Source organism: Nanorana parkeri, unplaced genomic scaffold (assembly GCF_000935625.1).
Source record: "Nanorana parkeri isolate BGI_ZX_2015 unplaced genomic scaffold, ASM93562v1 scaffold3521, whole genome shotgun sequence".
Lineage (NCBI taxonomy): Eukaryota > Metazoa > Chordata > Amphibia > Anura > Dicroglossidae > Nanorana > Nanorana parkeri.
Genome location: NW_017309789.1, coordinates 1 through 908, shown reverse-complemented (window position 1 = coordinate 908; position 908 = coordinate 1). Strand labels below are relative to the sequence as shown.

At 61.0% G+C, this 908-nt stretch overlaps 1 protein-coding gene across 1 annotated transcript in view; it reads left to right on the top strand.

Annotated features, from left to right (window-relative positions):
- The window catches only part of LOC108803238 (chymotrypsin-like elastase family member 3B), a gene marked incomplete at its 3' end in the record, with an annotated part of 7,460 nt that extends 6,558 nt beyond the window's left edge, over positions 1-902 (top strand). The window contains exons 3-6 of the mRNA XM_018575076.1: positions 124-187; positions 273-279; positions 335-469; positions 766-902. Coding sequence (XP_018430578.1) covers positions 124-187; positions 273-279; positions 335-469; positions 766-902 — 343 coding nt within the window. The remainder of the gene's footprint in view (positions 1-123; positions 188-272; positions 280-334; positions 470-765) is intronic.
- Between the last annotated feature and the right edge of the window lie 6 nt (positions 903-908).

Here is a 908-nt window from a genome sequence, read left to right as displayed (position 1 = left end):
TGGCAGGTGGGGGCCCTTTGGGTGCTGGAAGGACGGGGGTCACGGGATGTCTGTGGATTTGTGGCACCATCATGGGACGGAGATCCGTGTAACATTCCCTGACACGCGTGTCCTTCCTCACAGATCTCTCTGCAGTATCAGGGCGGAGCTGATACTGCATCCCATCCCGCATCCCGCATCCCACTACGCCGCATCCCACTGATACCACGCCCCACCGAAGCCGCATCCCACTGATACTACGCCTCACTGTATCTGCGTTGTCACCTTGGCAGGAAGTGAGCAGATTCCGGAGGGATTTGTGGGAACATTTCTGACACGTGGTTGTCTTGTGCAGATCCGGCCGGACCTATCAGGTGGTTCTGGGAGAACACGACCGTGGCACCCCGGAGGGGAGGGAGCAGATCGTCCCCGTCAACAAGGGAGACATCTTCGTCCACGAGGGCTGGAAGAGCTCCTCCGTGTCCAATGGGTGAGTCCCGGATCTCCCAGACCCGATCAATCGATCTGCATCCCCTCAGGCCACGCCCCGTACCACATGGGGGTGTGTGAAGGGGATTGTAGATTGGAACGTGTGTGTGGGCGGCTGGAGTCCTCCACCCCGGCCACGTGACTCCACCGGCCACGTGACTCCACCGGCCACGTGACTCCACCGGCCACGTGACTCCACCGCTCATGTGACTCCACCGGCCATGTGACTCCACCGGCCATGTGACTCCACCGCTCATGTGACTCCACCGGCCATGTGACCTTCTTCTCCTCCCCCAGGAATGACATCGCGCTCATCAAATTGTCTCGCGTCGCTTTGCTGACCGATGAGGTGCAACTGGCGTGTTTACCCCCCGCCGGGGAGCTCCTCCCCAACCAGCATCCCTGCTACATCAGTGGCTGGGGCCGCCTCACCAGTACGT